Source organism: Amblyraja radiata, chromosome 28, assembly GCF_010909765.2.
Source record: "Amblyraja radiata isolate CabotCenter1 chromosome 28, sAmbRad1.1.pri, whole genome shotgun sequence".
NCBI lineage: Eukaryota > Metazoa > Chordata > Chondrichthyes > Rajiformes > Rajidae > Amblyraja > Amblyraja radiata.
The window spans coordinates 20619848-20643569 of record NC_045983.1 but is presented as its reverse complement, the minus strand read 5'-3'; the positions used below and the strand labels follow the sequence as shown (position 1 = coordinate 20643569).

General features: G+C 43.7%; 1 protein-coding gene across 3 annotated transcripts in view; it reads left to right on the top strand.

The window, feature by feature from the left end:
* The window catches only part of clip2 (CAP-Gly domain containing linker protein 2), a 98452-nt gene that overhangs the window by 48725 nt on the left and 26005 nt on the right, over nucleotides 1–23722 (top strand). For 2 of the 3 annotated variants that reach the window (XM_033046019.1, XM_033046020.1), the window contains 6 exons: nucleotides 609–822; nucleotides 1727–1924; nucleotides 5369–5472; nucleotides 9868–9928; nucleotides 14614–14718; nucleotides 20636–21553. In XM_033046019.1, coding sequence (XP_032901910.1) covers nucleotides 609–822; nucleotides 1727–1924; nucleotides 5369–5472; nucleotides 9868–9928; nucleotides 14614–14718; nucleotides 20636–21553 — 1600 coding nt within the window. The remainder of the gene's footprint in view (nucleotides 1–608; nucleotides 823–1726; nucleotides 1925–5368; nucleotides 5473–9867; nucleotides 9929–14613; nucleotides 14719–20635; nucleotides 21554–23722) is intronic. The other variant, XM_033046021.1, reaches the window with a different exon arrangement.

The following is a 23722-nucleotide window of genomic DNA, read 5'->3' as shown; positions in this document are numbered from 1 at the left end:
GAACGTCCCACTGCATTTACCTTGTCCCCACTATTAAATTGGTTTAACTGTGGGTTAGCTTTTGTGGGGGGGAAAAAAGAACGAATTGTTCTATTTGTCTGGAAGCAAAACCATTACTTCTACTGAGAAGGTACACAAAAATGCTGGAGAAACTAAGCGGGTGCAGCGGCATCTATGGAGCGAAGGAAATAGGCAACGTTTCGGCCCGAAACGTTGCCTATTTCCTTCGTTCCATAGATGCTGCTGCACCCGCTGAGTTTCTCCAGCATTTTTGTGTACCTTCGATTTTCCAGCATCTGCAGTTCCTTCTTAAACACCTACTGAGAGTGACGGATTGATTTTCTCCAAGCAAAAGAGAGAAATGGTGTTCTCCCAAAGTACCCTTGCCTGTGTAATCTGCGTTGAATTATGAAAGTCGCCCCATCATTGACGCCATTTGCTCTCTCGTGTTAGCATAAATATCCCAATGAGAAACCTCATGAACTGCATCCACTGTCCATGCAGTTGGATGTCTGTCATGAAGGATATTTGTAATTTGGGTGCAGATAATTCTGCCCGCTTCTTGTGTTTAGCAGCAGGATCTGATGCTTTCCCTCTGTGCCTCGCAGGTACTTCCAATGCCCACCCAAGTTCGGTCTCTTTGCTCCCATTCACAAGGTCATGCGGATTGGCTTCCCCTCCACCACTCCGGCCAAGAGCAAAAAGAGTAAGAGGATGACCATGGGAGTGTCGGCTTTGACGCAGAGCCCGAGCAGCTCCTCTATAAGTTCCGTCAGCTCTGTGGCATCTTCAGTTGGAGGCAGACCTAGCAGGACGGGACTGGTAAGGATCTGCATACATCAACCATCTCCAGACCCAGAGCTACTGGTCTGCTTTTTGCCGCATAAGGTCCTTGATGCAACTGCCAATGACTTATTGATGATATTGAAGCTCTAAAGTGTGCTTTTTCTTTTTTTTTTTTTTAATTCCAGCAGCCTTTCAATGTAGGTCTTTGCCTTTTTCCATCTTGTATCACAGCCTGACTGGTTTATTGTTATCACTTGCTCAAGACCATCTTGGATGGATCCATAAGCGGTTCACTATCATACTGCCCTCTCATTGCATCAGTGGGAAAGAACCCAAAAAATATTTGTGGAATGGGTTTATTGTGTTTTTTTCCTGCATTCGCACGTGGCAGTGATGCAGCTAGTACAGCAGTTGCCCCGCTGTACCAGGGGCACGGGTTCAACCCTGACCTCCGATGCTGTCTGTGTGGAGTTTGCTTGTTCTCCCTCTGACAGTGCAAGATTCCTCCCACGTCCTAAAGATATGCAGGTTGTACGTTTGAGAGGAAAATGTAAGCTCGCTGTCCTTTGACTTTGTGACAACACTGTCAACTGACCCAACTTGATTTTTTTTTGTTCTTTGGCCCGAAGTTGGTTGTGGTAAAGATTGTGAAGTTGTTGCCGCTTGGCATCATGAATCAACTCTGAATCAGTGCTGAGCCATAATACAAGGCCAGTTATAGACATTATTCATAAGTCATAGGAGCAGAATTAGGCCGTTCTACTCCGCCATTCAATCATGGCTGATCTATCTTTCCCTCTCAACCCCATTCTCCTGCCTTCTCCCCATAACCCCTGACGCCTGTACTAATCAAGAAATTGCCAGGCCTGGGATTTGCACCAGCAACTGTGATATATCCTCACTTCCACTGCCTCTCATCATCTGCCTTTCTTTCCCTCAGCTGACCGAGACGTCCTCTCGCTACGCCAGGAAGATCTCTGGCACGACGGCCTTGCAGGAAGCTCTCAAGGAGAAACAGCAGCACATCGAGCAGCTGCTGGCAGAACGAGACCTGGAGCGAGGTGAGGTTGCCAAGGCAACCAGCCACATCTGTGAAGTGGAAAAGGAGCTGGCAATCCTGAAGGCTACTCATGCACAGGTACAACGCCTAACACTGCTCTCCACCGCTGGTTTCTGAACTGTCAGATAGCAAATGGTGTGGATGTGTTGATTAAAGAGCTATCAAAGAGGCAGCAGAAAAAGGAGGAATCATCACACAACCAATGTGTTGCAAGCAGTGGTGGACTGGGTCAAAAAATATTGGTTGCCAAGAGACAAAGGGGGCCTACCCACAACTACAATGCTATCATTTAACAGGGGCCCACTTGCAATCACTTGCTATCACTTCATCAGGGGCCCACTTGCCATCGGGTAAGCTGACACCCTGGCCAGTCTGCCACTGGTTGCAAGAAGTTTCAATTAATATATTATTGCTTAGCAATTATATCTTTCAAATAAAATAAAATGTACTGTTTTGATGAAATTAAGTCTTGAAATGAAAGACTCTGGACCTGACCTTCTGATTCTGATTTATTCAAAACACATTCCCTGGTATTTTAGTGGCATCCATTTTATTGTGAATTGCTTCTCAACAATGCAATTAATTTCAACAGTTTAGCTAAATAACGTCTATTTCGGGAACAATCCTATCCTGGCACTGAAAATATAAGTTCCTTGAAGTTCTGTCCAGAAGTTCATTTTTATTTTGAAGATTGGATTGATTTGGGTTTTCTTAAACTGAATGTACCAGCTGTCTATAGATGCTTTGACTTTTACTTGCATTTATTTATGCAACATGGATCTCCTGTGAAATAGCTCATGAGTAGTCTGGGGTAACAACCTCACAATCTACATTATAATGACATCACTGCAGTCTTGTCTTTGCAGATGTAGTGGGCATGGTATTTGCAACTCCTTATTAACTTCTCATCTCATTCAAGGTAACTGTTCACAGATCAGTCACTTCAGACCTGAATGAAGATGGACTCTTTTTTACATGCCTTTGTGACTGTTTAAAGTATACTCTTTGAAATCCAATTGCAAAATGCTCATTTTTAAAGCAGTGTGCAATTGAAAGCTGGTCTTTTTCTCTCTAGAATGAAACACAATGGTGCCCATTTCTGGGTCCTTCAGATTAAAACTGGGGACATGAGTTGATCTTGTATGGTTGGCAAACATTTTTCCAATTTCAGTCATGCACAAGATGTTCTTATTGCCCACTTATGCCTTTTAGGGCATTGTGGGGGGAACTTAGACAATTGATGGATGCTCCCTGAACTCATCTCGATTAAGTCCTTAATTCTTTGGGCACTCGGCCCCCACCACAAAGCTGCTGCTCCAGTTTTATTGCAGCCCTCATCTGTCTTAACAGTCCGGGTGACTGTTCCCTCAAATCTCCGATCCCTTGACTGCCCAGCAAAAAGCTTCCCTCAACACATATCCTTCCCATCTCCTGACTCACTGTTCCAAAAGCACTCCGATGTAGGTTTGAGTCTCCACTTCCCCCTTCAATCCCCACCAGCTACATAATCTGATCACTAAATCCAGGCACTCATCCTTCTGAATGCTAGTCTTGCCATGTCCCAAAATCCCTATCATCATCATCTTCCTATTGTCCCACACCTTGGATCACGTCCCCTGAACCTTGCCTCTCACAAAGAGTGACAACTTAAAATACAGTCGGAGACCGCTCCCATTTAGTGTATCACCAGTTAGTCTAACATCGGTAGTGGGGAAACTGCTAGTCAGTTATTAAAGATGGGATCGCAGCACATTTGGAAAGTGGTGAAATCATTGGACAAAGTCAGCATGGATATACGAAAGGTAAATCATGTCTGACGAATCTTATAGAATTTTTCGAGGATGTAACTAGTAGCGTGGATATGGGAGAACCAGTGGATGTGTTATATCTGGACTTTCAGAAGGCTTTCGACAAGGTCCCACATAAGAGATTAGTATACAAACTTAAAGCACACGGTATTGGGGGTTCAGTATTGATGTGGATAGAGAACTGGCTGGCAAACAGGAAGCAAAGAGTAGGAGTAAACGGGTCCTTTTCAGAATGGCAGGCAGTGACTAGTGAGGTACCACAAGGTACCCCAGCTATTTACAATATATATTAATGATTTGGACGAGGGAATTGAATGCAACATCTCCAAGTTTGCGGATGACACTAAGCTGGGGGGCAGTGTTAGCTGTGAGGAGGATGATAGGAGGCTGCAAGGTGACTTGGATAGGCTGGGTGAGTGGGCAAATGCATGGCAGCTGCAGTATAATGTGGATAAATGTGAGGTTATCCACTTTGGTGGCAAAAACAGGAAAGTAGACTGTTATCTAAATGGTGGCCGATTAAGAAAAGGGGAGATGCAACGAGACCTGGGTGTCATGGTACACCAGTCATTGAAAGTAGGCATGCAGGTACAGCAGGCAGTGAAGAAAGCGAATGGTATGTTAGCATTCATAGCAAAAGGATTTGAGTATAGGAGCAGGGAGGTTCTACTGCAGTTGTACAGGGTCTTGGTGAGACCACACCTGGAGTATTGCGTACAGTTTTGGTCTCCAAATCTGAGGAAGGACATTATTGCCATAGAGGGAGTGCAGAGAAGGTTCACCAGACTGATTCCTGGGATGTCAGGACTTTCATATGAAGAAAGACTGGATAGACTCGGCTTGTACTCGCTAGAATTTAGGAGATTGAGGGGGGATCTTATAGAAACGTACAAAATTCTTAAGGGGTTGGACAGGCTAGATGCAGGAAGATTGTTCCCGATGTTGGGGAAGTCCAGGACAAGGGGTCACAGCTTAAGGATAGAGGGGAAATCCTTTAGGACCGAGATGAGAAAAACATTTTTCACACAGAGAGTGGTGAATCTCTGGAATTCTCTGCCACAGAAGGTAGTTGAGGCCAGTTCATTGGCTATATTTAAGAGGGAGTTAGATGTGTCCCTTGTGGCTAAAGGGATCAGGGGGTATGGAGAGAAGGCAGGTACGGGATACTGAGTTGGATGATCAGCCATGATCATATTGAATGGCGGTGCAGGCTCGAAGGGCCGAATGGCCTACTCCTGCACCTATTTTCTATGTTTCTAAAAGTCGACTCCAAGGGCCCAAATTCATCTTCTAATGTTTGCTAGGTATGCTATGCAGTAAGTAGGCCCACCTTTTGTATCCCAATTTCAAAATTTATTGTATTTAAAATATTATTTGTGAGGTACTACATGCACAGGCCTGAAAGTTGCAACAACAAAAATGTTATTGTTCAATTGTTGGTACATATGACAATTAAGCACTCTTGACTTGATTATTTAGTCCCAGTGACTTCAGTGGAGTGGCGTGCAGGAAACGTGTTGCCAGTGGCATAGCACAAGGGACAAGATGCATTTCTAAACATCTCTGGTAATGCCCAGTGTGTTTTGTAGCAAGATCTAGTGTCCATTTCAATGGAACCACTTCGGCATAATGGTCACTTCCATTTCCATGCCAGACCCAAAATGTGCACGCTATACAGTGGAGAAGTGACTTGGTTTTATTTTTCTCCTTGCAGTTTGTGACAGAGACTGAGGGGAATCTTCAGGTTGTACGAACCATGCTGACCAACACTGAAAAACAAAAGCACGAACTGCTAAACACCCTGGAAGAGGAGAAAAGGTAATGTGAGCTGTGGAGTCAGGGGAGAGTGGTAACTGGTAAATTGAGGGGCAGGAAAATAAAGAAGGTGGCATATGTGGGGAGGAGGAAAGGTTAGGTAAAAGAAGACCAGAAAGTCTAGGAAGTGAGGAAAGAAAAACATGTTATAAAATCAGAAACCGCTCAAGGCTTCCATAATATGATATTTAATTACTGCTTCCTTTAATAATATATGCATTTGTGTGATTACATGTTCAAAGCAGTGAGAAGATCAACAGATTTTCTGACGGGAAATCTATAACAAGTGTTGTGCTGCTGGTACCTTCGTTGTTTGTCATTTATATAAATGATTTGCAAGCGAATATAGCTGGGCTGACGTGATAAATTTTAGACATGGCAGACCAATTGAATAACTACTTTGGTTCTGTCTTCACTAAGGAAGACATTAAAAATCTGCCAGAAATAGCAGGGGACCGGGGGTCAAATGAGATGGAGGAACTGAGTGAAATCCAGGTTAGCCGGGAAGTGATGTTAGGTAAATTGAATGGATTAAAGGCCGATAAATCCCCAGGGCCAGATAGGCTGCATCCCAGAGTACTTAAGGAAGTAGCCCCAGAAATAGTGGATGCATTAGTGATAATTTTTCAAAACTCTTTAGATTCTGGAGTAGTTCCTGAGGATTGGAGGGTAGCTAATGTAACACCACTTTTTAAAAAGGGAGGGAGAGAGAAAACGGGGAATTACAGACCAGTTAGTCTAACGTCGGTAGTGGGGAAACTGCTAGAATCAGTTATTAAAGATGGGATAGCAGCACATTTGGAAAGTGGTGAAATCATTGGACAAAGTCAGCATGGATTTATGAAGGGTAAATCATGTCTGACGAATCTTATAGAATTTTTCTAGGATGTAACTAGTAGAGTGGATAAGGGAGAACCAGTGGATGTGTTATATCTGGACTTTCAGAAGGCTTTCGACAAGGTCCCACATAAGAGATTAGTATACAAACTTAAAGCACACAGTATTGGGGGTTCAGTATTGATGTGGATAGAGAACTGGCTGGCAGACAGGAAGCAAAGAGTAGGAGTAAACAGGTCTTTTTCACAATGGCAGGCAGTGACTAGTGGGGTACCGCAAGGCTCAGTTCGGGGACCCCAGTTATTTACGATATATATTAATGATTTGGATGAGGGAATTGAATGCAACATCTCCAAGTTTGCGGATGACACGAAGCTAGGGGGCAGTGTTAGCTGTGAGGAGGATGCCAGGAGGCTGCAAGGTGACTTGGATAGGCTGGGTGAGTGGGCAAATGCATGGCAGATGCAGTATAATGTGGATAAATGTGAGGTTATCCACTTTGGTGGCAAAAACAGGAAAGTAGATTATTATCTGAATGGTGGCCGATTTGGAAAGGGGGAGATGCAACGAGACCTGGGTGTCATGGTACACCAGTCATTAAAAGTAGGCATGCAGGTGCAGCAGGCAGTGAAGAAGGCGAATGGTATGTTAGCATTCATAGCAAAAGGATTTGAGTATAGGAGCAGGGAGGTTCTACTGCAGTTGTACAGGGTCTTGGTGAGACCACACCTGGAGTATTGCGTACAGTTTTGGTCTCCTAATCTGAGGAAAGACATTCTTGCCATAGAGGGAGTACAGAGAAGGTTCACCAGACTGATTCCTGGGATGTCAGGACTTTTATATGAAGAAAGACTGGATAGACTCGGTTTGTACTCGCTAGAGTTTAGAAGATCTTCTAAACTCTAGCGAGTACAAACCGAGTCTATCCAGGATCTTATAGAAACTTACAAAATTCTTAAGGGGTTGGACAGGCTAGATGCAGGAAGATTGTTCCCGATGTTGGGGAAGTCCAGAACAAGGGGTCACAGTTTAAGGATAAGGGGGAAATCTTTTAGGACCGAGATGAGGAAAACTTTTTTCACACAGAGAGTGGTGAATCTCTGGAATTCTCTGCCGCAGAAGGTAGTTGAGGCCAGTTCATTGGCTATATTTAAGAGGGAGTTAGATGTGGCCCTTGTGGCTAAAGGGATCAGGGGGTATGGAGAGAAGGCAGGTACAGGATACTGAGTTGGATGATCAGCCATGATCATATTGAATGGCGGTGCATGCTCGAAGGGCCGAATGGCCTACTCCTGCACCTATTTTCTATGTTTCTATGTGATGTACTTGGAGAATAAATGGCTGGGACCATGAGAGCATTGATGTTCAGCGAGATCTTTGGGTACAAGTCAATAGCTCCCTGAAAGTGATGACACAGGTGACTAGGATAGTGAAAAAGGAAATAGATACGCCTGCCTTTATAGATGGAGGGAATTGAGTGTAAATGATGAGATGCGTTGCAGTTTAGTTTATTGTCATGTGAACCGAGGTACAGTGAAAAGCTTTTGTTGCGTGCTAACCAGTCAACGGAAAGACAAATGATGATTACAATCTAGCCATTCCCAGTGTATAGATGCATGATAAAGGGAATACCATGAATAACATTTAATGCAAGATAAAGCCCATGCACTTAAGGTATTGTGTATAGTTCTGGTTGCCATACTACAGGAAGCTCATGGTAGCAAAGGCGAGACCATGGAAGAGAATCACCAGGATGTTGCCGGGAATGCAGGTGAAAAGGAGAGATTGGAGAGGTTGGATCTATTCTCACTTCAACATAGGAGACTGAGGAGTGACTTTTAAAAGTTTACAGAATTATGAGAGGCATAGATAAGATAGATAATCAGAATCTTTTCCTAAGATGGGGCGGTCTAAAATTAAAGGATGCAGATTTAAAGTGCAAAGGGAGAAATTCAAAGGAAATCTGAGATGCAAGTTATTTCCATGCAGAGGGTGGTGAATGTTTGGAATGAGATGCCAGATCAGGTCATGGAAGTAAATGCTGTTACAATGTTTAAAAGACAATTGCACAGGTACTTGGATAGGAAAGGAGCAGAGAGATTCTGGCCTAATGGGGCAAATGGGATTAGCATATGTAGGCATCACAGTCAGTGTAAATGAGGGTGCAACAAAAGGGACTGGTTCGATGCAGTAGATTTTTAGGATTCTATATCAGACTGACTAGAGGGATATTTTCTCCACAGGTAATTTTAGTTTAGAGATGCAGCATGGAAACGGGCCCTTTGGCCTACTGAATCCACACCAACCATCGGTCACCCCTACACAAGTTCTATGTTATTCTAGTTTTGGATCCTACACACTAGTGGCAATTTACAGAAGCCAATTAACCTACAAAACGTAGACTCGCCGACTGTTTTGCTGAACAATTGTGATTGGTCGCCAAGGCCTATGGATATCTTGGTTGCTAACCACTAACCAATGCCACGGGTCGCAATAATGTACCCCTCTTGGGCTTAACCATCTCAAGCCAACAAACGGCCTATCAGAGAACCTCCTTGCCTTGGGTCATCAGTTGCTGGCCCCGATTTTTCTTGGTTTTTTTTCTCTCAGTCATCCATCCAAAGAAGGGTCGTGACCCGAAATGTCTTTTTCTCCAGAGATGCTGCCTGACCTGCAGAGTTACTCCAGCATTTTGTGTCCTTCTTTGGAACCAGCATCTGCAGTTCCTTTTTTATTACATGAGGAAATGACCTGATGGGTATATACAATTATGGTGAGCATAAGTAGGGTAGTTAGTCACAAGCCTATTCCTCTGATAGGGATATCAAAAGCAAGAGAGAATGGGTTTAAGATGAGTGAGAGGATGTTTAAAGGGGATCAGAGGGCAAATTTGCCACCGGAAGAGGTGGTGGAGGCAGATGCATCATATCATTTAAGATGCAATGAGAAAAGCATTTGAAAAGGCAAAGTATAGAAGGATATTCTCCCAGTGTGAATAAATGGCATTTGCAAAATGTTCCATATTGTTGAGGGGCACGTTTCTGTGCTGAATGACTATCCCTCGTCTTTTACAGTTAACTGTGATTTTGATATGTTTAAAGGCACAGCATGGAAACAGGCTTTTGGCCCACAGATTCACCACCAACCATCGATCAGCCATTCACGCTATTTCTATATTATCCTACTTTTTCATCAACTCTCTCCCTACATGTTAAGGGCAATTTACATAGGGCCAATTAATCTGCAAACCCGCACGTCTTTGGGATGTGGGAGGAAGCCAGAGCACTCGGAGGAAATCCACGCAGTCACAGAGAGAAGGTGCAAACTCCACCCAGCCCACCCAGGTCAGGATGGAACCCGGGTTTCTGATGCTGTTTGGCAACAGCTCGAACAGCTGCGCCACTGTGCTGCTGTCTCCAACATTTTCAGAAAATATGTTATTTACTAACTCTCTGACTCGAGCAAATAGTGTTGCAATGTTTGGATTTGTCACACTATAGTCTGTCTAATATTCCTGATTGACTAACTTTAACTTTGCTCTTTTACTTTCTTGATTAACAGGAAAATAGAGGATCTCCAGTTCCGAGTGGAAGAAGAATCAATTACCAAAGGAGATTTGGAGGTAATCGTGTTGAACATGGGCACTGTGATTGATATCGTGATGTTCAAAATACATTGGATTCATCAATAAATACAAACTAGGAAGCACAACTTAACTTGCATTGGCTTTCTGGCATTTTAACTATTGCTTCCCCAGTTTCAATGATATTGGGTGTGGATGGTCTGGCATTGATGCATGGATTGATCAATGAATTAATAGCTTTGCGAAGAGATTCGTCAGGTTGCTGTATTCAGCAATCCTACCCAATAATGACACTTTTGCATTAAAGATCTTGAGGAACTACGCAGTTTAATTACTTGAAGGTTAAGGGGTTGGTAGATATTCGGTGTCAAACTATTTGCTAACAAATTGCAAATTGGCAAATTGTATTGGAAGTAAGAAAGGTGTAGAAACTTTCAATGTCTGAATCAATTAAAAAAATATTGAGCACCTAGTAATAGTTGTTTAATCCCAGTTTTCAAACAGATGAGTTTTCCTTTCATTTGATACCTGTAAAAATAGGACTGGCAAAAGTATTTCTGGCATGCGTTATACATGGTGAATAGATGCTGGAGAATCAGGAGGTGAGCCATTCATTACAGGACACCAAACATCTGTTATGCTGTTGTGATGACGTGTCCCACCTGAACAGTGGTGAGCTCAGTACGGTGATGGTAATGCCATTGTGTGCCAGGGGCGATTAACGTTATTTTTATTTGGATCAAACTTTGCAACCAATGCCAGTATTTGGTGAGTAAGTGTCGGTGTCAATGAGATTATCCATCACTTTGCTGATATTGGGAGTGAACAGCATGCAGTAATTGGCCAGAGCAGATTTGTCTTCCTTCTTATGAATTGTTGTGTGGACAAAGTACCCCATTTTGTACTGGAGCAGCTTGGCTAAAGTCTTCAAGACTGCAGCCGGATGTTTCAGGATCTATAGAGTTTGTTGCAGCCACAATCATTTCCTGGGCTGTGTTGAGTTACTTGGTACTTGTGTTGGTTTGTTGCTTGTGAGTATGGTCTCAAAAAAAATAAAAAAATCAGAAGTTGTGAATAGAATTGTAAACAGTACTCATTAGGCTAAATTTCAGTTCTGATCTAGGGAAAGCGAATGATGAATCAGCTGAAGGTGCTTGAACCAAAGACTCTCCCCTATAGCTTTGTCCTGGGGCATCCTGAGATGCCTCCAATATTCAACACCATCTAATGAGAGGCTTAGTTTAGAGATACAGCGCGGAAAATGGCCCTTCGACCCACAGAGTCTGCTACCAGCGATCCCTGCACATGAATACTATCCTACACACACTAGGGACAATTTACAATTCTACCAAGCCAATTGACCTACAAACCTGTACGTCTTTGGAGTGTGGGCGCAAATCGGGGATCCCGGAGAAAACCCACGCAGGTCAGGGGGAGAATGTACAAACAGTGTCCAGACACCACCTGTAGTTAGGATCGAACCTGGGACTCAAGCGCTGTAAGACAGCAACTCTACTGCTGTGCTGCCGAGGTGGGAACCTAGCTAATGAAATGCTCCCCTTAATTCCAATTGACTTCATTTTAACATGGGCATCTTGAGGTTGCACTTGGTCACACACCGTCTTGATGTAAAGGACAGTCATTCTCGCCTTGTCTCTGGGATTTGGCTCCTTGGTCCATACTTGGACTCGCGCTGCAGCGAACTCTGCAGGCAAGTGGTCCCGGTGGAACCTAAACTTTGCAACCCATGCCAGTAAATGGTGAGTAAGTGTCAGTGTCAATGAGATTATCCAGCACTTTGCTGATATTGGGAGTGGACAGCATGCAGTAATTGAGCAGATCAGATTTGTCTTGCTTCTTATGAATTGTTGTGTCGACAATGCACCCCTTTTGTACTGGAGCAGCTTGGCTAAAGTCTTCAAGATTACAGCCGGATGTTTCAGGATGTTTCTATAGACTTTAGTGCAGCCAGTCCACTTTACAATTTCTTGATATAATATGGACTAAATCAAATTGGCCAAGATGGACTGAAGTCTCCAACCCAGAGTGCTGTCTGTGCCCCGATGCTGTGTCCCAACAGCTGATCAATGTGGAGGAGTTCTGAGAGAGGACAATAGGTAGTAATCAGCAGATAGTTTCTGAGTTTGGGAGGATGCCATTCAGCCCATGTTATGACTGGCTCAAATTGTTTTGATTAGTCCCAGCTATCGGTCTACAGCCCTTACAGCTATGGCTCTCCCTGTGATCATCCAGCTATTTCTTTTTAAAATGTGGTGAAGATTTATGCTTCTACAATTAATTTCCAGATGTTCATGAGGAGGATTTTTCCAGGCTTGAGTGAGTTGCATGAGCCATTGTATTTGAATCCTGTATCCATGTCAACAATGAACGGTCTGTCCTGTTTTTATTCCTAATAAGGTTTGTCATGGTTTGATTCACCAACCTGCTGAGCCATTTCAGAGGGCAGTTAGGAGCCAACCACAGAGTTGTGCATCTGTTGGTACTAGTGTCCAGCCATGTGGCGAGGTGCATTGGAATGCATCTACAACATGCCTGTGAATTGCTGCCACTTCCTTGCAAGAGCATTGAATAATGTGGCTTCTCAACCACATTTACTTCTAGGCTACGCTACTTTTAGATTTTTGAACAAAGGAGGTTGTTGCATGGTAAAACATCTCCAGCTACATCTGGCACTTTCTGAGCTCTGAGGCTTCCCTTATCCACAGTGAGATCCATGTCTGCTGCACATATATAAAGCTGAAATAAAAGTTTGGCATTTACATCAAAACTTCAGGGTCTGTGTTCACTAGCCCTTACTACCACCAATTGCTCATTTCCTCCAAAGTTAGTGAAATAAATCTGCCTGTAGACTCCAAGTGCGATGTACAATCCTTTTGCACCACCCCATATGTTTCTGTCTTGCCCCAATAGATATTGCTCCACTTAAGTTGAGGCAATGTCCCATCATAACACCAAGTTAAGCCTAAACATAAAGTTTATTGAAAATGGGGTAGGGAAATGGGGCGGGTTGGAGGTGACTATGAGTTGGTTTGATCCAAATGTAACTGCGACTCAAAAGCTGATCCAATCTAGTCATGTTAGTTAGAACTCAACCAACCATTGCTGTTTCCTGAAGCTTTTAACTTGTTGGCAGTGGTAAATGTAGGGACATCTCTTGCATGAATCGATAAAAATGTGACGTTTTTGTTAGCCTGTCAGGAATATTGTGTAACGTAAGTGATAAGCATTTATTCTTTAATGTCTGTCCATTGGCATTGAACTGTTTATCATTATGTTTCTTGTAATATGCTATCATTTTGATTATCTAGCAGTGCAGTTCTGTCTCTATTTCTTCCCATTCCCCCCTCCTCCTCCTCCTCCTCCTCCATTAGGTTGCGATAACCTGTTTTTGCTTGCAACACTGCATTATAGTTTACTCCAAGTATGAAGTGTGCACAAAGTAGCTCCTACCTGACCCCCTTTGAGGGCAGCCTCCCCCATGTCTGTTCCTTCTGTAATCAGAACCCTCATTGTGGTACCTTTCGGGGGACTGATGTGGTGCCAAGCGACAGTTAATTCCAGCTTTTCCACAGTCATGCAGTAATGGGCCACCATGAGGATCTTCAGGAGTACTGGGTTTCCAATCTCAGTTTACAGCTGTGGGGAACTCGGGGTGTGAGCCCAGAGTTCTCCCGTTGATGGGAAGACCACCAAAGATTTTACGGGTAGCTTGCAAATGACTGGAAGGATCATGCAATCAGCTATAGATGAGTTGCACACAGAATGTTCTACTCTCTGGAGAACTGCTTGGAATAACTGGTGCATCTTTCAAAAGGTGAAATGGAGAAGTCTTAATCTAGCTTCAAATAGCCCTTGCTTTCCCTCTCTCCCCATCCCTTCCTCCTTCCCAGTTCTCGCACCAGTCTTACTGACTCGGACTACATTCCATCTCTGCCCTGCCCGCTCCCCTGACATCAGTCTGAAGAAGGGTCTTGACCCGAAACGTCACCCATTCCTTCTCTCCAGAGATGCTGCCTGACCCCCTGAGTTACTCCAGCATTTTGTCGACCTTCAATTTAAACCAGCATCTGCAGCTCTTTCCTACACAGTCTTAATCTAGTGTTTGACTTTCTAACCCCTTTCCATTTGTCTTTTCTCTCACTCCCCCTCCTGCTCCCTCTGTCTGTATGTCTCCCCCTCTCTCTCTCTCTGTCTCTCTCTCTCTCTGTCTCTCTCTCTCTGTCTCTCTCTCTCTGTCTCTCTCTCTCTCTGTCTCTCTCTCTCTCTGTCTCTCTCTCTCTGTCTCTCTCTCTCTCTGTCTCTCTCTCTCTCTGTCTCTCTCTCTCTCTGTCTCTCTCTCTCTCTCTCTCTCTCTCTCTCTCTCTCTCTCTCTCTCTCTCTCTCTCTCTCTCTCTCTCTCTCTCTCTCTCTCTCTCTCTGTCTCTCTGTCTCTCTGTCTCTCTGTCTCTCTGTCTCTCTGTCTCTCTGTCTCTCTGTCTCTCTGTCTCTCTGTCTCTCTGTCTCTCTGTCTCTCTGTCTCTCTGTCTCTCTGTCTCTCTGTCTCTCTGTCTCTCTGTCTCTCTGTCTCTCTGTCTCTCTGTCTCTCTGTCTCTCTGTCTCTCTGTCTCTCTGTGTCTCCCTGTTGACTTTATTGTGCTGAGCTATTACAGCCTGTCTCTCTCCCTTCCTCTTTCCTTTACATCTTCTCCCCACGGAACTAACAGACTCAAACAAAGTTGGAGCATGCCCGTATTCGGGAGCTCGAACACAGCCTGATGTTCGAAAGGACCAAAGCTGGAAAACTCCAAAAGGAGTTTGAAGACACCCGGGTAAAACCAGTTGATGTGGCCTTCTGCCCACCCGTGTCATAGCTTGCCTGGGAACGGCTTGGCTTCACACGAGCTTTGTTTTATTTTCAAGCTGATTGGGTTTGATTTGTGCCTTTCGCTTTGCTTTGGGAGATAAATGGTGAGGTGCTTTTATTTTTTGTAGTTCTGTGATTGTGAGCCTTTTGATATTTCTGCTTGGCAACTGCTCTGCAAAAGCTTGACACCGTCTTCTAATTTGCTGAATGTGTGTTAGGAAGCTGCCTGTTACGTCCGTTAGCACTGCCTGTGGCATCGGCTGTGTGTGAAGCAACAGGGTTTGTGGCTTTCACTTCAAAGGTGCCGGTTTATGCTATTTCTGATGAAAGAATAGTTTAAATCAGATTTAGGCTGAAGCAGGGTCTCGACCCGAAACGTCACCCGTTCGTTCTCTCCAGAGATGCTGCCTGTCCTGCTGAGTTACTTCATCTTTTTGTGTCTATCTTGAGCACCAAATACATCTCCAATGGTTGGTCACAATGAAGAATTCGTAAGGAAAGATAATTTAGATTTGCTTCTCACAGGATTGAGAGGAACTGTTGTAGATATTCACTGTGGGAGCGGCATCATAAAAACAGAGGACAATTGCTGAGTGCAGGTGGGACCCCATAAACATGGAAGGATGAGTATCCCAAGGGGAGAGGGGTCTTGGAGTTGGAGGTGTTTTCAGTTTGGTTGGGGTGGTGGGAAAGCAATGTGAACCTGGGAGGACTACTGTCAGACCTGCTATGTCGAGGATGGCAGGTAAAAAATGACAATGTTTCCAGACCTGAAATGTCCCCTATCTATGTTCTCCTGGGATGCTGCCCATTCCCGCTCTCTGATACTTTTGTAAATCAGCAACTGCAGTTCCTGATTTCTACATTACTTGCAGAGATCTTGCTTTACCCAAATTCTCCCATACATTTAAAAAAAAAAATTTCAAGTTCTTATTAAGGATGATAAATATTTAATTTCACATGTTAATGACTGGATCTGGTATATATTTAATTAGTTTAATTCTGAGTTTAACTCTATTGGGGAAATTATTAATGAAATGAAAGAATTATAGCAAGGATATGGGGGGGTGACTATTGCATGGGTAGCCACAGAACACTGACTTAAGGAGGAATTGGCCTGTAGGTAGTTTTCATAACCCAGAGAGTCAATTAAGTCAGTGTACGGAGTCGGGCCCTTTGGCCCAATGCTGATTAAGATGCTAAGCTAGTTCCACTTGCCCACATTTGGGCCTTTCCTGTCTGTGTGTCTGTCCAAAAGTATTTTAAATGTAGTCATTGTACCTCGGCCTGTATCAAATATCATCAACTAGGGTGGGGAGCTGGGACGGGGTGTGGAGATGGGGCTCTTTCCATTCCAATCCAGTGCTTTAACCTATAACCAAAGCCCCTGTTTCTCTGTCCTGTGATTACTGTTCTAGGTCTCTTGAACTAATCATCCCATTCAAATATGATGTATAACTAATGATTTTGCTTTGTAACTGTACATTTAAAAAAAAAAAAAAATGCGGGCTGAAAAGTGAGTATAACAGTGATGAAGCATTTGTTAGAGGCAAAGAAAAAAGGCAAAGAGCAGTATAGAGAGTTTCTGGTAATGAGAGAGAGAGAGAGACTGGGATGAGAAAAACAAATGTTGGAGGGTAGAGAAAAATATTTACCAGAACAAATTGGACCATGTTGTATAGAATTTAAGTAATGGATGTGTTATTGGATTTATTCTGTGTAATGCTGCTCGGATATAAAAGATTTTAAATGAGTTGCTCCTTTAACAAAGCATAAAATATCACACATAACTGGAGAAGTATACCTCCAGAATGTAAAAATAACAATTGAGTTTAGAGAAGATAGAATGGGGCATTTTGATTTGTCATATACATTGGTAGAGGCATAGTGTTAAGTAGAAGTAGTTGCACTATGACTGCAGGAGCTATTCATGATACTTCATATAGAATATCGGTAGATTGTCCATAGGATTGATAAATGTGGGCCTGGGAAGGCTGTGGCAAGGTCTTTTTAGGTAATGGGATTCCGTGCAGAGAATCCTTTTATTTAAAGAGGAACATTGTTGAAGATCCACTAAAAAGCAGGAAAGATTTTCAAAATTGAAGACTGGCCAAATGGAAGTCAAGAACGTGGTGAGAGTGGGGAAGAAGGTATAGCAGATTTTTTTTTTTTTTAAATTAAAGAATCCAACTGAAATTGTTTACATTTGTGTAAATCCAATGTTCGACCATGTGTTCTACAAGTTCTAGTTTCCATCTTTAAACAACATTGTGGGACAGTGGGTGTGATAATTAGATTTTGCACCTGCCAACAAAGACCAAAAAGAGAGGGGTGACCTAAACAAGACTGTAGCGTTTATGACAAGCTTCAATCCAGTAAACAAAGGGAAGATGCTTCCACTTTGTGGTTTAAACCAGAACGACAGAGTAAGCAATGGAAATGGTGAAATAAATTCAAAGGGGAATTTAGACAAAATGTCATGAACTGAGAAGTAGTTAGACTCTGGAACTTTGCATTTCAATTGAAAGTAAGACATAGGTCATCGAAGCAAATTTGGGGAAGCTAGATAATCCGAAGAGGGAGTTGGGGTTAGGAGACTATGCTGTTAGGGTGAGATGAAGGATAAATGGAGCAAACCTATTGGCACAGAGTCCATGTCGAGGATGTAAATAATTTGTTCTTTATGGAGCAGTGGAGTAATTTCCAGGATCTGGTTTTTGAAATGGATTTCATCAAAGGACACTGCGTCCAGTCAAGGGCTGGAGCAATACATTTGCAAACATACACGGGAAACCAGAGAAATGAACAGAACTATCACAACAAACACCCTTTTGCCCTTCTTTTCTGCTGCCTGCCCATCTCTATTACATATTGTCTCAGGATCTGCCTGGTGCTTTTTATATCTGAATTTCATCTGGTCTCAGCCTTGTTCATTCTCCCGATCTGGAAATCAGTTTTGATCTTTCATTCCTAGTGTTTTTTTTCTGTTTCTTGGTTTCACTCCCTCAGTCTCTCTCCTCTCACCGCACCATCTGGAGGTTACAATTATAATATGAATGGACAATGACGCATAACCTTGGATTGATCTAGGTTGCTATATTTAAAAATGTGAAACAATGATAATGTACTGAGATGACGACTGTTATAAAGTAAGTGGGGATTTGCCATGGATGAGATAACTCTGGGATAATTCCTACCAATTTTACATCACTGACTCAAGTGCGTTCAGTGCAACATAACAAAGACCATCAAATTGATTGGGTGTAGTGAAACTATTTAGCACCAGATGTACTTGCATTGTACGTAATAATTGGCAGTTTACTAAGCACCACACTAAATCTTAGTTCTTAACTCTGCTCTTACTATAATTTTAAAAAGGAAAATATCAGTTCTCCCTGGCTATGATGCCAGAAAATTGGACTTCTCTTGATGTTATAAAGGTGAATGAACCCTCGGTTATGGCTGTTCGATGAACAGAAATCCACCCTGAGAGAATTCACCAATCAACAGCCAAAAATTTGAGAGATGGAATAAAATTGACTCTCACAGAATTAATGTGGAGAAAATGTAAATAAATAAATAAACGAAAATTGATTCTTTCAACGTGTTCTTGACGCATGCATGGATGATGCATCTTTGCCTTATGGAAAATGGCGTTGCAGACCTTTTTCTAGGAATGCAACCGCTGGCTCCTCAACACAAGGGAACCCGGCACCATTGTTTAATAAGGGAGGAAGGAATAAACCAAGAAACCAGCTAGCTTTGATTTAATGGCTGCCGAATTATTGGACTCCTACTTTCAATTAAAGCTCTGCATCTAGAAAGTCACAGATTAGTCAACATTGATTTGTTAACGGAATGTCTGCCCAACCAAGCAAATTCAATTTTTTGAAGAAATGAAAAGGAGTGCATTTGCAAGGAGAGCACTACATGAACTTAAGCAAGACTACAAAATCCCACACGGCAGAGTGAATGTAAAAGTTTATGGGATCCAAGGGAGAGTGGAAAATTGGACTAAATTTAATGGTGGCGAGAAGTAAGGGGTGATGTTTGTCGAGTTCCACAAGGTTTGGTGCTCAAACCTTGTTCTGCAATGTATCTCAATGGTTTAAACTTAAATGTAGAGGGCATTCTAAAGACATTTCAGATCATGCTAAAAACTGGCCATATGGTTGGCAAGGATGAGGAAATCCTCAGCTGCAGGAAAGTATTGATTCTCTGAGCAGCTGGGCAGGGAAATGGCAAGTGGAATTTAATGCAGAGAAGTGTGCATTAATACACGGGCCAGGTGCAACAAGGCCGGAGATGCACAATAAGTGGGCGATTCTGAGAGAGGTGTGGAGGAACACAATGACAGTGGATTGTTCATCCTTAAAGTTGCTAGGACTTCTCAGGCACTACTGAGCGCAGGTTTGGCCTACAGTTAGAGGCCCTCAAGCTGCATGAACATATTATTGCTCAACAAGGAGCACCAGATACCCTACCCTGCATCCCATAGTTCTGCTTTCACTCCCCCTCCCCCTCAGTTGGAACTAGGATAGAGCTCCTCTTGTCCTCATCTTCCCACAAGACTATGCATCCAACAGATAATTTTCCAACATTTCCGCCAACGTTATCCCATCGCCAGCCACATCTTCCTATCTCCATCATTTTCTGCCTTCTGTACAGACCGCTCCCTCTGCACATCCTAGGTTCACTCGCCCCATCTGATCTAAACCTTCCCCTCCCTAGGTATTTTCTGCTGCAACTGCAGGAGCTGTAAAAGCTGAAGATGTAACTCCTCCCTCGCCTCCATCCAGGGGCTTCTTCCAAGTGAGGAAGAAGTTCACATACACTTCCTCTAGCCTTGTCTATTGCATGCAGTGTTCTTGATGTTGCCTCCTGTACATTGGTGAGGCCAAACGTAGACACAGCAAATGTTTTGCCGAACACTTGCACTCGGCATGCCAAGGCCTGCTGGATCTCCCAGTTGCTAATCGTTTCACCTCCCCATCCCATTCCCATATTGACTTTTCTGTCCTGGGCCGCCTCCATTGCCAGACCTAGGCACATACAAACTAGAGGATCAGCACTTGGGTATTACGCTTGGGTAGCTTACAACCCAATGACATGAATTCTCCAATTTTAGATCATGAACCTACAACGCCTCTTCCCTTTGAGCCTCTGGAGATGCACCCATTTCTCCACATTCCTTCCACCCATATTCCTTTCTCTGGCTTCACCATTTACACAACTTCTATCCTTATTTCACATGTCTTTGTCTTTTCATCTCTGGCCTTTGTCCAACCATCTGTCTATCAACCTCCCTCCCTCACTTGTATCCAGATATGGTCTCTCTTGCCAGACTTTGTCCTGTCCCTCCTCTTTTTCGGCTTGCTTCCCCCGCCTCCCCAGCCACTGAAGAAGGGTCCTGACCTAAAACATCAGCTATGCATGCTCTCCAGAAATGCTACCTGACCCACTGAGTTACTCAGCACTATCTTTTTTTTGCTGGAAGGTTAGGCTGGGTACCTCTTTAGCTGTTGCAGATATAATGGTCCCTACAGCCATCTCCTGTATCAGTTTTCAGTTTAGTTTACTGTCACGTGTACCGAGGTACAGTGAAAAGCTTTTGTTGCGTGCTATCCAGTCAGCAGAAAGAGAATACATGGTTACAATCGAGCCATTTACAGTGTATAGATACATAATCAGGGAATAACGTTCAGCCAGGATACGGGTAAAGCCAGCAAAGATTTTCTGCGTTTACGTGTACGGAGCAGTGATGATAGAAAACCTTTGAAGGTCAAAATTTGTATCTCGGCAAATTATAAAACACTGACAGAAAATGGTAGAGTGGTTATACAATGGGTATTAACTTAATTTTCTCTGCTTTCCGGCCCTAGCTTACAACGGTTGCTGAAAAGTCCAGGATCGCACAGCTTGAAGATGAACTGAGTTTAAGGAAATATGAGATTGAAGAACTGCAACAGAGACTGAGAAGCCCAAACTCCCCGGGCACCGCTGAGCACAGTCCCTTCAACCTACAGTCGGAGGCCCTCAAGCTGCGCGAACAACTATTATCCGTCACCAAGGAGCACCAGACAGAGAACGTCTTACTGAGGGAAAAGTACGAGGCCAGATTGCAGGAGTGCCAGCAAGAGTTGGAGAAGTTGAAGGCCAGCGATGAAAAATACGCCCATGAAGTCGGTGAGCTCCGGCAGAAACTCCACCAAGCAACCAGGGAGAACATGGAGATGATGGACAACTGGAAGAACAAGTTGGACACGTTGGCGTCTGACCACCAGAAATCTCTTGAGGAACTCAAGGTTTCATTAATTTCGGGCACTGATGTGCACAACAGTGAGCTGGTGGAGCTAAGGGCCACCATGGAAAGCCTAAAGATGGAACGCCAGCTAGAGTGGGAGAACCTAAAGGCCAAGCATGAAATTGAGATGGCGCTGCACATAAAGGAGAAGGAGGACTTCAGAGTCAAGCTGCAAGAAGCCAGATGTGATCTGGAAGAATGCAATTCCAACTGGCGAAACAAGTTGGACACGACAGCAAGCCAATACCGGCAAGAACTCCAGGCAGCCGTCGACCAGCTCCGCAATGCAGAGCTAAGGCTCGGTGAGCAGGCGAAACTTCAGCTTGGGTATAAGGACCAAGCACAGGCCATCAGCTTCTTAAAAGAGCAGATTTTCACGGCCGAGAGGAAAATGATGGACTATGAGGCGCTCCAGAAGTCTGAGATCAAACACAAGCAAGAATATAAAACCCTACAGGAGAAGCTGCAAGCAATGGAGGCTCGGCACTCTTCCGAAGTATGAGAATAAAACCAAAACAAAAACATTATATATATCTTTGGTCTGTTTGTGGTAGGAGAAATCATGTTAGACCTATTGAGCTCTAATTAAAATCAACTTGGAATATATTAAAGATAAGTTAACGAAGGATTTAATGATATCCAAGCTTTAAGCATACTAAAATAATAGATGTCAGAATTTGAACAATTAAATATTATATGATGTCTGTACATTGACTTGAAGTTGTGTTAAATGGCAAGAGAGGAAAATGCGTTGCACACATGAAATGTAATTTGAAGTTTCATTGATACTTGGCACAATTACCACACACATTTGATGTTTCGCAGATGGATGTTTAAAGAGTCCAGCTGTACCACAAGAAGGTTTTTGACAAGTAGTAGCGTAACTACAGTGTGACCCCTTGCTCTGTGAGAGTTGGCTGTTTACTGGATAATGCTTTGGTGGGCCTGTTTAAAGGAGGAGTAAATTGACTGGAGTTTCAATTCCTGTCACAATTCAATGACTGGGGAGTTCTGCATCAACAACAGATATTTAAACGCCAGACAGAAACATCTGAACATGTGCGCTGGAATAAAAGGCAGTGCCAAAGAGGAAGGAAAATTAATGAGAACGCTAACTATGTATGTTTCTTTAAAGGTGGGGAGATAATGGACTCCTAGATAACTGAAGAAACTTGCTCTGGTTCTAATCTCCACTCTATTTCTAACTGTCTGCCACAGTAATTGGGAAGAAGGTGCAACAGTATATTGATTTAGTGCCTGTAGCACATAATTACTTTTGGGATACCGAAAACTCCTTTAAACACATAGGATCATTTCCACTTAACTGATAGATGGTCCTTTGGATTAATCCCTGGTCTGACATTTATTGGGACCTGGGTCACTTCTGTCTGCTTGCCACGAACAGATTGGCGGTGGTTGCAAAAGGCTTTACCACATATTCCTAAGGTAGCAAAATCACTAAAATCACCGCCGGTCACAAAAATCCCTGGCCTCATCAGGCCCGGAGCTTCATTGGGAATTGGTGAGCTGCATCGGATTGCACGCCTGTAGTGCACCATATCACGAGGTCAATCAATTTGCAACCGTAGCTGTGCTTTTGCTTCAGCCGTGGTTCACCAATTGCCCAAACGTCAAGAATGAGGCTCTTTGCTGTCCCTCAATACACCGGTCGTGCCCATGCAGACTGTCTGTTTAAATCGGCAGTAGGGCCTGAACCTAGCACATTCAGTGGCAAAAGTGCTACCACTTCCACCCCCCCCCCCCCAGGCTGTTGGACAACAGCAGTTGGATTGAAGAATTCACCGTAGCATCATTCTGGGAGTTCTCTCTGCTGAAAACAGGAAGATTTTGGACGATTTGTGACCAAAAGGATTTTGGAATCGGTGGCATTGGCATGCACTTCACTCGTCTGCCTGTGCTATCCAGTCATTGTGAAAGCTGCTTTGCTAAAAAGGCACTGCCAGAAACACTGCATAGGTTCTGAGATAAACACAGTGGCTAACCATTGTCTTCATTTTACTGACCAGGCATAGGGTGCTCATAGTACTGCTGTTGAACTCTTCTACTTCCTTCGAGCCATGTTGCAGGTCACCACTGAATTTTTGCTACTTCGTACAGTTAGGCTACACCCCTGCAACTGCCCTGAATTCAAGGTCATTTCAAGCTGGCATGATGGTGGGGGATCGATAGAAACCCCTCGGGTACAATACAGTACGTATGCCAAGTGTCACCGGGCTTGGACGCGGGGGCCGGGGGGGGGGGGGGATGTACGTCACTGGCTATCCGCTATCCACTGACAATCCTTGAACTGTCTCTAAAACAGATCGTTTCCAGGCTGTCCACTCTGACAGATATGTTGCCCTGTGTTCTATGACGCCTGGTGCTGAAAGAAGATTAGCTGCTCTCAGTCTGAAGAAGGGTCTCGACCCGAAACATCACCCATTCCTTCGCTCCAGCGATACTGCCTGTGCCGCTGAGTTGATCCAGCATTTTGTGTCTATAAGCCACTTACTTCCTAGGTACATACTATGAAGCTTCACCTGGAACACCCTCAATATTCCAGATATGCAGGTGCTCCTAACCCTACAGCAGACCAACGTTTGAGTGAGAAGTCCAGCTGGATTGACGGGGTATGCTGCAGACGCACCTCAGGCCTGTGACCGTC